This window comes from Mobula hypostoma, chromosome 3 (genome assembly GCF_963921235.1).
Source record: "Mobula hypostoma chromosome 3, sMobHyp1.1, whole genome shotgun sequence".
NCBI lineage: Eukaryota > Metazoa > Chordata > Chondrichthyes > Myliobatiformes > Myliobatidae > Mobula > Mobula hypostoma.
The window spans coordinates 161,427,839-161,440,385 of NC_086099.1; the positions used below are offsets into that span (position 1 = coordinate 161,427,839).

At 37.7% G+C, this 12,547-nt stretch overlaps 1 protein-coding gene across 2 annotated transcripts in view; it reads right to left on the reverse strand.

Annotated features, from left to right (window-relative positions):
* Window positions 1-12,547, reverse strand: part of cntnap2a (contactin associated protein 2a) — a 1,898,214-nt gene that overhangs the window by 268,215 nt on the left and 1,617,452 nt on the right. For both annotated transcript variants that reach the window (XM_063044005.1, XM_063044006.1), the window contains exon 16: window positions 10,361-10,531. In XM_063044005.1, coding sequence (XP_062900075.1) covers window positions 10,361-10,531 — 171 coding nt within the window. The remainder of the gene's footprint in view (window positions 1-10,360; window positions 10,532-12,547) is intronic.

Here is a 12,547-nt window from a genome sequence, read left to right on the forward strand (position 1 = left end):
ATTGTAAATACTCAGAAGTGTTGGACCTCTGTCTAAAGTGCTTGTTGCATTGATATCTAATAACTTTTTGTCTTTTAACTTTAAATTTTGACTGCATTAGCTGCATTGAAACTATTCCACACAATTCTAATTGATTGTGGGTGACAATGTAAATTGATAAACTACATTCTTCATACACGAAATGATTGCCATGAAACTTTTTAAGTGACATTTTTCATTATTTAACTCCAATAACAAGGAATGTTCATCTTCAGCAATAATGTTCAAGTAATACAACCTGAGTTTGGCAAACATTAATGTCTACTAAATGCTGCTGCCTCAAGAAACCTATTTTTGCTTCAGACATTTGGCTTGTTTGACACAACTGGGCTTCTATTTTTCAGTTACGTGGATAAGCTGCCAAGCAAGGAGCCGCATCAATTTTCCAAAATGAAGCAGGTGCTGAGGATCAGTTATATATATTATCTTTTCAACAGTATGCAAAGAAGGAGGAAATAGATTTACTTCTATAAATTAATCTCAGTTCTAACTTTTAGGGAAAAACAGTTAACAGAGTGTTCTTTATATTGTCAAGAGACCTGGATTAAGTAATAACTATTCTTTTAATAGAACTTTGCTCATATCAATCCCTAAAGCAAACATTTTTCTCTGACAGTCAGACCCAGACAAACAGAAGTGCAATGACAATAAATTTTAAAATATCACGAGAAATGATATGCACACATTACAAGCAGTAGTTGGCCACTTGGCTGCTTGAGCTGGCTCTACCATTTATTACAGAGCAGCCAGATGTCTTGGTACATATTGGGATGAATGACATAAGAAGGAAAAGCAAAGAGGTCCTGAAGAGAGAATTTAGAGGGCTAGGCAGAAAGCTGAGAAGCAGGACCTCCAGGGTAGTAATTTCTGGATTGCTGCCTGTGCCACACGCCAGAGAGGGTAGAAACAGGATGATTTGGCAAATTAATACATGGCCGAGAAACTGGTGCTGGGGGCAGGGCTTCAGGTTCTTAGATCATCGGGATCTCGACTGGGGGAGGTATAACCTATTCAAAAGTGACGTGTTGCAACTGAACCCAAGGGGAACTAATATTTTCATGGGCAGGTTTGTTAGAGCTGTTGGGGAGGGTTTAAACTAATTTGGCAGGGGGGTGGGAACTGGAGTGAAGGAACTCAGGGTAGGACAGATGGTAAAAAACCAAAGAAAGCGTGCAGTCAGATTGTCAGGAAGGACAGGCAGATGATAGGACATAATTGCTGCCAGCAGGGTTAGTGTCACTGTATTACTAGAATCAGTGCATTAGCAAAATCAAAAAGGGTAGCAAATGCAGCACCAAAACTGTTATATCTCAATACACAGAGTAACAGAAATACAGTGGATGATTGTGTTGCACTATTACAAATTGTCAGGCATGAGATTGTGGCCATCACTAAATCGTGGCTGAAGGATGGTTGTAGTTGGGAGCTGAACGTCCAAGGTTACACCTTGTATCGGAGAGATAGGAAGGTCAGTAGAGGGGCTGGCATAGCTCTGCTGGGGAAGAATGACATCAAATCAGTAGAAAGATGTGACACAGGATCAGACAATGTTGAATCCTTGTGGGTTGAATTAAGAAACTGTAAGGATAAAAGGACCGCGATGGCAGTTATATACAGGGCTCCCAACTGTAGCTGGGATGTGGACCACAGATTACAATAGGAAATTGAGAAGGCATGTCAACAAAAAGGTGATGTTATGATAGTCATGGGAGATTTCAGCAAGCAGGTCGATTGGGAGTATCAGGTTGGAAATGGATCTCAAGAGAGTGAGTTTGTTGAGTGCCTACAAGATGGCAGAGAGTATTAGAGCAGTTTGTTGTTGAGTCTATGAGGGGATCAGCTATACTGGATTGAGTGTTATGTAATGAACTGGAGGTTATTAGGGAGCTTAAGGTAAAAGAACCATTAGGAGGCAGTGATCACAATATGATTGAGTTCATCTTGAAATTTGATAGGGAGAAAGTGAAGTCTGACATAGCAGTATTTCAGTGGAGTAAAGAAAATTACAGTGGTATGAAAGAAGAGTTGGTCAAAGTAAATTGGAAGGAGATGCTGGTAGGGATGACAGCAGAGCATCAATGGCGTGAGTTTCTTAGAAAAATGAGGAAGGTACAGGATGGATGCATTCCAAACACAAGCAAATTATCAAATGGCCAAATAGTACAACTGTGGCTGACAAGGGAAGTCAAAGCTAATGTAAAAGCAAAAGAGAATGCATACAACAAAGCAAAAATTAGTGGGAAGACAGATGATTCGGAAGCTTTTAAAACCTCACAGAGAGCAACTAATAGAATCATTAGGAGGGAAAATATGAAATATGAAAGCAAGCTAGCAAACAATATCAAAGTGGACAGTAAAATCTTTATCAAGTATGTAAAAAAAGGGGGGATGAGAGTGGATATAAGACCACTAGAAAATGAGGCCAGAGAAATAATAATGGGGACAGGGAGATGGCAGATGAATTAAATGAGTATTTTGCATCAGTCTTCACTGTGGAAGACACTACCAGTATATCAGATGTTGAAGGGTATGAGGGAAAAGAAGTGAATGCAGTTACTATTACAAAGAAGAAGGTGCTCAAAAAGCTAAGGGTACACAAGTCACCCAGACAAGATGAACTGCACCCTAGGGTTCTGAAAGAGGTAGTGATAGAGATTGTGGAGGCATTAGTAATGATTTTTCAAAAATTATTGGATTCCGGAATGGTGCCAGAAGACTGGAAAATTGCAAATTTCACTCCACTCTTAGAAAGGAGGAAGGCAGCAGAAAGGGAATTATAGACCAGTTAGCCTGACGTTGAGGTTGGGAAGCTGTTGGAGTCAATTGTTAAGGATGAGGTTATGGTGTACTTGGTGACACAGGACAAGATAGGACAAATTCAGCATCTTGCCTGACAAACCTGTTGGAATTCTTTGAGGAGATTACAAGTAGGATAGATAAAACAAAGGCACAGGATGTTGTATACTTGGACTTTCAGAAGGCCTTTGACAAGGTGCCACACATGAAGCTGCTTGCCAAGTTAAGAGCCCATGGTATTACAGGAAAGTTACTGGCACGGTTAGAGCATTGGCTGATTGGTAGGAGACAGCAAGTGGGAATAAAAGGATCCTTTTCTGGTTGGCTGTCAGTGAATTGGTGTTTTGCAGGGGTCAGTGTTGAGACTGCTTTTTATACTGTATATCGGTGATTTAGATGATGGAATAGATGGCTTTATTGCCAGGTTTGCAGATGATATGAAAATTGATGGAGGGGCAGGTAGTGTTAAGTAAACAGGTAGGCTGCAGAAGAACTTAGACAGATTAGGAGGATGGGTGAGTGAGTGACAAATGAAATACAATGTTGGAAAATGCATGGTCATGAATTTTGGTCGTAGAAATACATGTGCAGACTATTTTCTAAACGGGGAGAAAATCCAAAAATCTGAGATGCAAAGAGACTTGGGAGTCCTTGTGCAGAACACCCTAAAGGTTAACTTGCAGGTTGAGTTGGTGGTGAGGAATGCAAATGCAATGTTAGCATTCATTTCAAGAGGTCTAGTATACAAGAGCAAGGATGTGATGCTGAGGCTTTATAAGGCACTGGTGAGGCTTCACCTTGAGTATTGTGAACAGTTTTGGGCCCCTCATCTTAGAAAAGATATGCTGACATTGGAGATGGTTCAGAGGAGGTTCACAAGGATGATTCCAGAATGAAAAGATTATCCTGTGCGGAACATTTGACGGCTCTGGGACTGAACTCGCTGGAATTCAGAAGGATGGGGGAAGGGATCTTACTGAAACCTTTTGAATTTTGAAAGGCCTAGGCAGAGTAGATGTGGAACGAATGCTTCCCATGGTGGGGGAATCTAGGATGAGAGAGTACAGATTCAGGATAGAGGGGCATCAATTTAAAACAGAGATGTGGAGGGATTTCTTTAGCCAAAGGGTGGTAAATTTGTGAAATTTATTACCACAGGGAGCTGTGGAGGCCAGGTCGTTGGGTGTATTTAAGGCAGAACTTGATAAATTTTTGACTGGACATGGCATCAAGGGTTATGGAGAGAAGACTGGGGAGTGGGGTTGAAGAGGGGGAGAAAGGATTAGCCATGATTAAATGGCAGAGAAGACTCGATGGGCCAAATGGCCTTATTCTGCTCTTATGTCTTAGGTCTAAACAAAATCTGATTATGAGCTCAACTCTGCATTACAGACTATGAATGACTAATAGAATTAAGAATTATGCAGCACAGTCTTTGGCACTTCTGGCCCATCTCAACTGGTGCCAGCTATGATTCCTTCCATACTAACTGCATTAGGCCCAAGTAACTGTCCAAATGCCTTCTAAACACCAATTGCCTTTTGTTCATTTCCCTTCAACCAGATTCACCTGACCCTAACTTGTGGATTTGACCTATCCTTTACCATCTCTATCTTAATACTTACATAATTACAGTTACGAAAGCCAAAGTGCTCTCTGACCACTTTCCAGTTACCTGCCCTACCTTGTTCCCTAAGAGTAGGTCCAGAATTGCATCCTTCCTGCTAGTGCCCACTATATCCAGACTTAGGAAACGTTCATTGACACATTTCAGAAATTCCACCCTGTCCCAGTCCTTAGCTCTCTGGGTGGCCCAGCCAATACTGGGGAAATTAAAATTTCCCACTACTACAACTCTTGCAACTATGATCAATTTCCCTATATATTTTCTTCTCAAGTTCCCACTGACTATTGGGGGGGAGAGAAGGTATCTAATACAGCTGCACTAGAGTGGTCCTGCCTTTCTTGTTTCTGGGCTCCAACCACATGACATCAGTGGACAATTTCTAAGAATGTCATCTCCATGTACTGACGTTATGACTTCCTTATCAAAAAAGGAACGCCCCCTTCTCACATTTGTCACACCCTTAGCACCTGTATCCTGGATTACTGAGCTGCCAGCCATGCACTTCTCTCAGAGAATATTTCTGCTATGGATATAACATCCTGGTCTTCAGAGCCAATCCATTATCTGAGGTTGTGTGCCCTATTTGTTAAACCTTGTACATTGAAATAAATGCAACTTAACTGAGGGTTCTCTTTCCTACCTCCACTGTGTCCCTAGCTATCCTGAGCATTGCTCTCGCTGAATAATCCCATAATTTGCTTGGAGTCTCACCCATGGCCTATCTAGTTTAAAGCTTCCCATGTGCCCTCATAAAACTCCCTGCAAATATATTAGTCCCTCTCTTGTTGAAGTGCAGGGCACCTCTACCCTAGAAGAGATATTAATTGTCCGAGAACCTGAATCCTTGCCCCTGCACCAGCTCTTCAGCCACAAGTATAACTGGTTTATTCTTCTGTTCTGACCTTGCTAGCATGTGTCACCTGAGGTAATCTGGGGATCATAACTCTCTCATCTCTGTCTTAGTTGGACAACCCTTGTTTCAAGAAATTAAGAAATTGTTAACTAAGCATTATTTGATACATCAAAAATTTCTGTTGCATTCTGAAATTTTAACTTTACTAAGCATGGTGATTTTTACAACATATGCTATTCCTAATGAAATATCTTGAAGGGAAAAGAAATTTTAAAAAATCAAATTGCTCTTAATTAAATATATTCTGTCAACATATTAACAAAAAGCAAAACTTCAGGAGAATTAATTTTGTTTCTGAGGATTTTGATGTTCCTTGGTGATATTGACTGAACAGCATATGTAAAAATAATAGCTTTTCAAGAAAGACAGATACTTATATAAAAAAAAAGGTGCATGAATAATCTCAGCATCTGACAACTCTCTTCTTGACCTGGGCAAACTGGGATATGCAAAAAGCAACATTTTCATAATGTGCCTCAAGTAAGAGACTACAAACTGAATAAGCAACATCTCTTCTGTCACTCTGGTTCTAAATAGATCCTGATAGTATCCAACTAAAGCTTTGAATGGTGTTGTTACTCTGAAATTTTGTGAATTTAGTCTGACAATGATATGGAACAGAAAGTGTTGAGTTATGCTGCTGTTTCCATAATACATCTCTGAACATTAGTTACGCTCCTTCTAGTGTTAGTTATCACGTGTCACATAGTAGGCAGATGAGTGGTAGCAGATTAGCTGTTCTGGGTGATGCCACACCACTGGTCACAATCAAATGCCATTTTATATTAGCAACTTTATTGCTTGATTACACAGAAGTGTTTCAATGATATAGCATGACAAAGGAACACAAGAAAATAGAAGCAGGAATGGACTACTTAATCCTCATACCTGTCCTGTCATTTAAAATAATCATGATTGATCTATCCAAGGCTTGAATCCTCTTCAGTGGAGTTCCTCACAGCCCTTAGCTTCCTGATCTTAAAAAAATAGATATCTCCAATTCAAATACCTTCAGTGATCCTCCTTCCTCACCCACTGTGGTGGTGAATTCCTGAGAATCATCATACTCTGCTGCAAGTGTCTTTTGCACATTGGCTTTAGCCAGGTCCCATATCTTGAGTCTGACATGTATTTAGTATTTCAGTAATATTTGAATAAAAATGTAAATATATTGTATGATTAAATATTATTGCTCATTTAAATAATCATTGCGGGTTATATGTACGTTTGTACATAAATGGTACATGTCATCACTCCACCAAGTGATAAGTGTGCATCTCCTTTAAAGTAAACATGAAGTTAGAGTCATATTTCAGACTCCCATCTTTTCCATTTGACGAGTTTAATGTTTTGGAATTGCAAAACGTAACAGTAGAAATTTTAAGTGAACCTGAAATGACCTGTTGAAGCACAGCAAGACATCCTTGTTAAAAAATATGGAGCAAGATATGGTCAAGTACAAAAAAAACAGTATAGCACGCTTCTGTTCTGAAGTGGAAGGAGGAAATGAATGAGTTTAAGAAAAGGCAGTAGCAGACAAACTCAAGGTTTCATGAGTAATGTGTACTGGGTGAAAATAATCATAAATAAAAATAAGAGCAGCAATGGATGGCGATATCAGAAAGATTGGCACAGCAGATAACTGGATATTGTATACTGACTGGATTGAGCAGTATTTTGGAGCAAATTAAATAGCTAATGAGAAACAAGTACCAATTTCACTGAGTGTATTGGATTTAAGGGCATACATTTTGCTTTGAAATTTAACTGCTCCAACCAAACCGGTTGAAATGAGCTTTGCTGAAAGTAGTGCAGGAACATTTAGAACCACAACCATTGTTGATTGCAGAATGTTTTAGGTTTTATAGCAGAATCAAAAAGAAGGGGAGTCCATATCTGGCTGAATTGATAAAGTTGTCTGAGCAATGTCAGTTTGGTAATTGGCTTAATGATGCATTGAGAGATCATTTAGTTTCAGGAATCTTACAAAAAATTATTCAAAAAACAGCTCCTAACTGAAGCATGAACATTTAAAAGAGCAGTTGAAACAGCTGTATCAATGGAAACCGCAGAGACACACAATTGAGTTGTAATCAGAAATGAAAGTGACCATGAACAAAATTGCAACATCTAAACAGAAAAGAGTCTGGTGGAACAAGCTGTTATACCATTGTGGCAGGGGCTCACACACACCAGATCCATGCAGGTTTATAGGCAAACCTTGCAAGAAGTTCAAGAAAGTATGACACATACAAAGAGCAGGTTGGGCAGTCAAAAATAAATGAACCACACAGGGAACAGATGAAGATAAAAAGTCAAGTTGCAGTTTCAAAAAGTGCACTAACTGCATGTTATTGACGAAAAATCAGATAGTGGTAACAGTGATACAGAACTGAGTAACCTTGAGATCTACAATGTAAAAACTAATAATAAACAAGCAAATAGCAAATTAATTAAAATGGAATTGGATACTGGTTCAGTTGTTTCGGTCAATCCGCAAAATCAGTTTGAATGGCATTTCAAAGATGCTGAAATGAATCCTGCGGATATCCAACTAAGAGCTAGTATTGAAGAAAAGATAACTCCTATAGGAATGACATTTGTAACAGTGAAATACAACAACCAAAAAGCCACTTTGGAAATGTATGTGGTTAAAAAAAATACAAGAGGGCCAGCATTGTGGGGCTGTGATTGGCTGAGAAACTTGATTGGAGATCCATTCAGCAGTTGCGTGGCACAATCCCCTGCAAGAGAGTCAACTGAAAGTAAAATAAGAAAAGTACTGGATGATGTCACAACTGTCTTCATGCTGACCATTGTCTAATGTAGGGAAACAAGTCTGTCTCTGGTTGGAAAGTTTACTGGATCATGAATGTAATGAAAGCAGTGGTCCAACGCTAACAGCTTTTTTTGGCAACATATCTAAGAAAGCTTCTGATATGTTAATCAGGCAGTCATTCATGAAATGTGGCTTGGTTTTAAACTGGAAGAGAGTTCAAGGAGCTCCAGGAAAATTGCAAGCATGTGGCTTTTGTAAGTACGAAGAGCCAGATTCTACTTTGAATACATTAAGGTTATTGCATGAACTTCCAATGGGAAACAAAAAGCTGTTTGTAAAAGTAGATGCAAGGACCAAAGTCTGGCTGGATGAATGGAAAGCCGAAAAGAAAGGAGTCAATGGAGATATAAAAACAGAGGATTCGACAGATGATGTTAGGATGATGAAACTGAGAGATCAGATCATAAAGGGAGCAATAGAAGGAATTAATAAGAATATAATCCAGTGAACTAAATGCACCTTCCTAAGATCAAGATGCACATACTAGAAAGAAGAAAAAGGAAAAGGAAGAGGACAGATAGAGAGAAAGAATATGAGTGAGAATGAGAAAGGTGTGAAAGAGAGAAGGAATGTGAGAAAGAAAAAGAGCAGGGTAAAGAGAGAGAAAGAAGTTGGGCCAAGAGAGAAGCACGGATTCAGAGAGAAAAGCCAAGAAAAGGAGAAAAAAGATGTCCAGAGCTGTCGGAATGACTTTCTGCAGTCTCAGAGTCAACTCCTACCACCACCATTGAGGAGGTCCCTGACCTGAGGCTGTTTTCACAGCCACAAGTCTCACCTATCAAGCAGAGTGACATCCCTTGTCAGGAAAGATGTTATCTCACAAGAGTAAGGAATCCTCCATAGTGAGTAAATCTTTAGGCCTGAAAAGTACAATTTAAACTTTACTACACTGTGGATGTCTGTATAGTAGTTGTATTATAATATATACAGTGTATATAGTTGAGATGTATTCTATATTGAGTTGGAGCTCTCACCTAAGCAGGCGGAGTGTTGTGTATGTAATATTTCGGTAATATTTGAGTAATATTGTAAATGTATGATTTGATTAAGTACTATTGTTTGTTTAAATAATACATTGTGTGTTATATGTAAAAATACATAAATGGCATATGCCAACACATGATAAGTGTGGCCGTGCTTAATGTAAACACAAAGTTAGATTCATAGTTTGGACTCGCATCTTTTCCTTTCATTTAATTTAATATTTTAGAACTACAAAATATAATCGAGTCTTTGTTTGATAATCTCCCATCAGTGGAAACACCTCAAACCTGTCATACCCTCCAAGGATATTGCCTGTTTAAATATCATAAAGGTGCGTGACAGGGTTCACCTGATTTTCCTTCATTCTTCTAACCCCAAAAAGTATTTTGTCCATCTTTTTTAAATGCTTATGATTAGATAACCATCTCATCCCAGAAGTCAGCATAATGAATTTCTTTTCCTTTCCTGAATTATGTGATCAAAGCTATGCACCTGCTGCTAACATTTTTTTGTGATTCTTGAACAAGAAAAGCTAGATCCCTCTATATTCTACTCATTTGAAAATTTTTTTACCATTTTTATATTAGCTTACCATTTGTTTCCTCTGACTGAAATACAGGACAGAAGATTTCCTCACACTAAACTGCATTTGTCAAGATTTTGCTTCCTTACTCAATTTATCTATAATGTATACAGTAACAGGATTGAAATATTTTTGCAGCATGACCTCCAGACTATTTTTGTGTTATTGACAAACTTATACTCTGAATGCCTTTTAGATCATTAACATAAATGGTAAATAGTTGTGGGTCAAGAACTGATCTTGACCCCTAGTTAAATTCTTCTAGCCTCAAAAGAAACCCTTCAATCTGACTCTGTCTTCAATGTGGTAACCAATATTTAATCCATGTCAATATATTTCTCTACTGCCATGCCTTCTTATCTTGTGGTCCAGATACTGACTGCAACACGATATGGATATCAGTTCGCTTTACAAAAAAATATACTTTTTACTATGTTGATTTACTTTCAAAAATGTAATAATACGAATCGATAGATCATAATAAGATAATTTAAATGTAAATATACCTTGCATTTAACTTAAGTTTAAATATAACTTATGTATATAAAAGTGCAACTGTGTTGTTCCAGGTCAACTTACATTTTAATTCAAGCCTTATGAAATCTGTGTTGCCCAGATTTTCGAGGAATACTCCATATGGTGCTGAGGTCTTGAAGTAAAATGAGATGTCAGCACTCGTCTCTCCATGGAAAGTTGAGAAGTGGAGATAAGAGGACGGGGTATTGAATGAAGCAGCATTCCAATAGTTTCCTAATTGGAGAAAAAGGAGAGATAGAAATGACCTAACTGATTTGCATGTTGCTTAAAGTAGTAAGTGTTACAACAATGGATCAGATGATGCATTGATAAAATGTCAAAGCTTTCCAAAAACCTCATCATTTATGAAATAAAAACAGAATTTCTTGCATAAGAGAAATTAACCTCTTTCTTAATCATTGCTTGTATCATTTACATAACAAAGTATATGTGGATGCTGCCACTTACAATAAATACCTTCTTTTTGTTATGGATGGTGGATAGAATTAGTACTAGAGGCTAAAGAGACTAAAGTTTCAGAAGGCAAACCACTTTGTTGGGTGATTCAAACATAGACACAGTTTAATACATTTCAACACCAGCAGCATGTAGAGTTACCATGACATTGGTACACAGAGCTCTGAGCAAAAACATTAGAAGTGAAGATTTTAGGGACAGACCTTTGCACAAAACAACAGCCATGCTCCAGAAATTACTTAAAACAATTTAATTAAACACAAAGAATTTATGTGTTAATTGGATTAAGTTTTGGAAGAGATTTAAAGACTTACATTGTAAAACTTAAGGAAGTGCACAAGTGGATTTCTTCAGTAATCAATTTAATTAAGTCTCCAATTTAGAATTTACAGAAATAGCAGGGAATGGGGAATTTCAATGATAATTACAGGGATTAGAAAATTGAACACATTTTAAAAAATCTACAGAGTTTCCCTATGCAAACTTGCCCAATTAATCATTATTCATTTACGAACAAAGACAAAAGAGTATTTATCAGTGGAAGAAGGAACTCAAAGGAAAGCCCTCATAAACACGTACGTACATGCAGGTTACAAGTGAACATCAAACCAACCAAGGCAAGCTAACACATTTGGTTGACTGCCATATTTGACTTGCATATCTGAATAGTATATCAGAAAATGCATTTATTTAACGGTTCAAGAACCTTTTCTTTTTTGCTAAAAAAGTTAATTAAAGTAATCCATTTCAACTGACAATACTGCACTAAAATTGTATGAATAGTGACTTAGATTCATGAACATGAAGGTCAGGTTTTTCAGGAGCAACACTACTGCATTTAACAGATCTTAATCTGGTAATGATGCCACAGTTTCAAAAGTTCCACATAAATGTAATCAAGCACTGAAGTCATCCCTCTCTGTTTAACATACCCATTCCACAATACACATGTGTCATTGTCGGAGAAGCAAGTATTTTGAGTAGTGCTTTAACAACAGGAAAATCCCTGAACAGAAATGTGAAAGGAAGTTAAACAACCTAAAGTCCAATCTGTTGTCGAAATACTTGGAAAAATCTAGTTAAACTGTTTCTTCTCAGATTAAATTTCAATTGGCCTTTTAGAGAAAAACAGTTGCCATTTTGAAAATTAAGGAAATATTTGAAAATTATTAACTCAGCAATGGGTAAAGTGAAATCTATTAATAAGATTATGGCTCTTATGGATATGAAGTGAATGTCATTAGCAAGCAAATGACATCAGTATGATATTTCAGGAGCTCTCTAAATGTGTGAATTGACTAAAAGTTAATCTTGTCAAATCAAATTTCTACATATTTCTTGCAAAAGAAATATAATTTAATTCTAAAATCACCAGCAGAAAAGGCCAAGTACTTCAACAAGTTTGTAGGAGATACAGAGTGCAGCCAAAAGGGTGGTGGTTGGTGAGAGGAGAGTGTGGGGTGGGGGAAGCTAATGTATCTCTTGTGGATGCAGTAAAATTCGAGCCAGCAGAAATGGAGCACATGAGGCAGCTTAGTGTAAAAGGAATTTCACTTCCAAAGCTTGAATGTAAAACCTGTCCTTTTAGCTTTAACACTGTTTCTCTTTGCACAGGTGCTGTCTGACCTATTGAGTCCTTGCAGCATTTTCTTTTTTATTTCATGTTTCCAGCATCTGAAATGGAAGTACTTACACAGTGTAACAACAATATTTTTGCAGTATTTTGGTTGTTGTATTTCTAGTAGCAACAGATAATGATCATGAATAATTTTA